Source organism: Bison bison, unplaced genomic scaffold (genome assembly GCF_000754665.1).
Source record: "Bison bison bison isolate TAMUID 2011002044 unplaced genomic scaffold, Bison_UMD1.0 scf7180017864181, whole genome shotgun sequence".
NCBI lineage: Eukaryota > Metazoa > Chordata > Mammalia > Artiodactyla > Bovidae > Bison > Bison bison.
Window position 1 is genome coordinate 5,289,940 of NW_011494753.1, and position 3,075 is coordinate 5,293,014.

Consider the following 3,075-nt stretch of genomic DNA (forward strand, 5'->3'; position numbering starts at 1 on the left):
TGGAGGGCTCTCCCGCCGAGCCGTGCTCTGCATCCGCAGTGTGGGGCTGGATGAGCAGCGCGCCCTGGAGCCGCCTGCCTGTGAGCACCTGCCCCAGCCCCCTGCCGAAACCCCCTGCAACCGCGATGTGCCCTGTCCGGCCACCTGGGCTGTGGGGAACTGGTCTGAGGTGAGCATCAGCACAGGTGGGGTTAGCTCTGCCATTGGTCTTGGGCTACAGGGAGGCAGAGACAGTGTTCCGGGAACCCCTACTGCTGGGCACCATGGTGGGAGGGGGACTGGGACATCCCAGGTCTGGCCCCATTCCCAAGCCTCAGGGGCTGGGATGTCCTGGGACGTCACAGCCACGGTCTCCAGCGGCCAGGGCGCTATCCGCTGACACTGAGCAGCTGGCCGGGTACCTTGCAAGGCCCTGGCTCCTCCTGGCCTGAGTCCCTCACCCAGCCTTCCCTTTAGTGCTCGGTGACATGCGGGCCAGGCACTCAGCGCCGGAGCATCCTCTGTATCAACGACACTGGGGTCCCCTGCGACGAGGCCCAGCAGCCAGCACGCGAGGCCGCCTGCCTCCTGCCACCGTGCCCCCAGGTCCTGGACACGCTGGGCCCTGAAGGCTCAGGCAGTGGCTCCTTCAGCCCCGAGCTCTTCAATGAGGTGGACTTCATTCCCAGCCACCTGGCCCCGCGCCCTCCACTGCCTTCATCACCCGAGCCAGCCGGCATGGGCAATGCCATCGAGGAGGAGGGCCATGAGCTGGGCCTGCCAGGGCCCGTGTTCGTCGACGACTTCTACTACGACTACAATTTCATTAACTTCCACGAGGACCTGTCCTATGGGCCCTTCGAAGACCCTGACTCAGAGCCGGTGGGCACAGGGGATTGGAGACCCCCACCCCCGAGCACTGCTGCTGAGCCCCCCACGGGGACCCCCATTCCTCCCACAGAGCCTCCTGGGACTCGGGATGAGGGGGCACTGGGAGATGGGTACCCTGCCCCTTGGCCCAGCCAGGCTGGCCCATCCCCACCCTCGGAGCAGACCCCTGGGAACTCCCTGGTCAATTTCCTACCTGAGGAAGATGCCCCCATTGGCGCTCCAGACCTTGGGCTCCCCAGCTTGCCTTGGCCCCCCACTTCCGTCAGCATGGAGATGCCTGCTGCCCCTGGGAGCCAGAACCAGTTCCTGGGAGCAGAGGACAGCCAGAGCCTGCCACCCGCTCCCCGGTGGGAGAGGACCAATGAGGTTTCTGATGATGAGGAAGCCTTAGGCCGTGGAGCCCCACTCCCGCCCCAAAGGCCCAGCCCCACGTCACCCTCTCTGTCCTCCGCTGGCACTACCCACTCCTCCCCTAGTCCCCGCACAGTAGAGCTGTGGACGAGTGGGACGGCGGCCTGGGAGCCAGCTCTTGAGGGTAGCCTGGGGCCTCTGGACAGTGAGCTGTGGCCCACCGTGGGAGGCGCCCCTCCACTTCCTCCTCCCACCACCACCCTGCCAGACACTCAGGGTACGGACAGCCCCCTGGAGCTGGGGACTGCCACCTTCTCAACCCCAGGACCGACTCTGCAGAACCTGCAGACCTTGGCGATGCCAGGAACCTTCCTTCTCATGGCCCCCACTGGCCTGGGGCACATGCCTTGGGTGACTCCCCAGAGCCTGGGCCCCTTGGGCCAGCCTGAGCCCCCCAGCTCCAAGATGCCCCCAAGCCCTGGGCTGCTGTCCACACCAGCTCAGGATAGTCCGGCCAACAGCAGCAGAGCCCCTGGGCCTCTGGACCCCAGCCCGGTCGAGGAGGGGTTCCCTGTGGACCTGCTGCCTGCCAGGAATGCCAGCTGGGAAGTGGGGAACTGGAGCCAGGCAAGTGCTGCTGGGGTCAGGGCAGGCCGGTGTGTGTGTCGGGTGGGTGGTGTCCTCACTGAAAGTAGGCAGAGCCGTGTCTGTCCTGCCTTCTGGGGAGTGAGGGCTCAAGAACTGACAGCCTGTGGTGGGTGGAGCCTCTGTGGGTAGGAGGAGCATTGCCCTGTCTCAGTCACACTGCCCACCATGTGCCTCTGGGGCCGGTCTGCCCCACGGGGTCTCAGTTTCCCTTTTGAGCAATACAGTGGGCTGAGGGGGCCTGGGGCCCCTAGAGGCTCATTCCTGAGTAGCACGGGGGCTGCTGGGAGGGCAGGGCCAGGCACAAGTGAGGGGCAGCCAGGGGGAGCAGCTCTCTCATATTCTGGCTTTCATGCCCCAGGGACAAGGAGCTCACCCCCAATAGTTGTGTTGGTGGGGAAGCTTCCTCTCATACTCCCCAGGCCCAGAGCGGCCCACCACGGTTTGCCGAGGCTCAGCCTGGCTCCTCCAGGAGCAGCTCGTTTCCTTGCCACCTGGCTGTCCCCTCAGTGGCTCCCCCTGCTTTGTCAGGGGCCTGTGAGGGTCTCAGCTGCATGGGAAGAAGCTGGCCTGTGTGTACCGCCCCATTCCACCCTCCCCAGATTATCACTGGAGGGGAAGTGAGCTGCTTCTGCTCAGATCCCTAGTTTTGGTATGGGACGGATGGGCTGAGGCTGAAGCGCCCAGACTTCCTTCTCCAAGTGACTTAGGGAAGCAGCGAGCCTTAGCAGGACAGCTGGGCCACCCCACATGTGTGAGCAGGAACAGTTGGCTGCCAGGGGATCTGACTTTTCATCTTCTTGGCCCCCTTGGGAGGTGGGTGGAGGAGCCCATTTTCAGATGAGGAAACTGAGGCAGTGTCTGGTCCCTCTCGCCTGGCTGGGGAGCTGGCGGGCATGGGGATCCGCCCACCCTCATGGCCACTGGGTCCCCTGCCCCCAGTGCTCCACCACCTGTGGCCTGGGGGCTGTCTGGAGACTCGTGCGCTGCAGCTCCGGCCGGGAGGAGGACTGCGCCCCCGCTGGCCGACCCCAGCCCGCCCGCCGCTGCCACCTGCGGCCCTGTGCTGCCTGGCACATGGGCAACTGGAGTAAGGTATGTGAGGGAGGCGGCTGGCAGCTTCAGGGCATGGGGCATAGCCCTAGGGCCCGTGGCCTGTGTTTGGGATCAGCCACAGCCACCACCGATCGGCGGGGCAGGGGCCGGGGG

General features: G+C 65.6%; 1 protein-coding gene across 1 annotated transcript in view; it reads left to right on the top strand.

Annotated features, from left to right (window-relative positions):
* Nucleotides 1–3,075, top strand: part of ADAMTS7 (ADAM metallopeptidase with thrombospondin type 1 motif, 7) — a 77,502-nt gene that overhangs the window by 66,566 nt on the left and 7,861 nt on the right. The window contains exons 24-26 of the mRNA XM_010843403.1: nucleotides 6–169; nucleotides 457–1,848; nucleotides 2,809–2,961. Of these exons, the coding sequence (XP_010841705.1) occupies nucleotides 6–169; nucleotides 457–1,848; nucleotides 2,809–2,961 (1,709 nt within the window). The remainder of the gene's footprint in view (nucleotides 1–5; nucleotides 170–456; nucleotides 1,849–2,808; nucleotides 2,962–3,075) is intronic.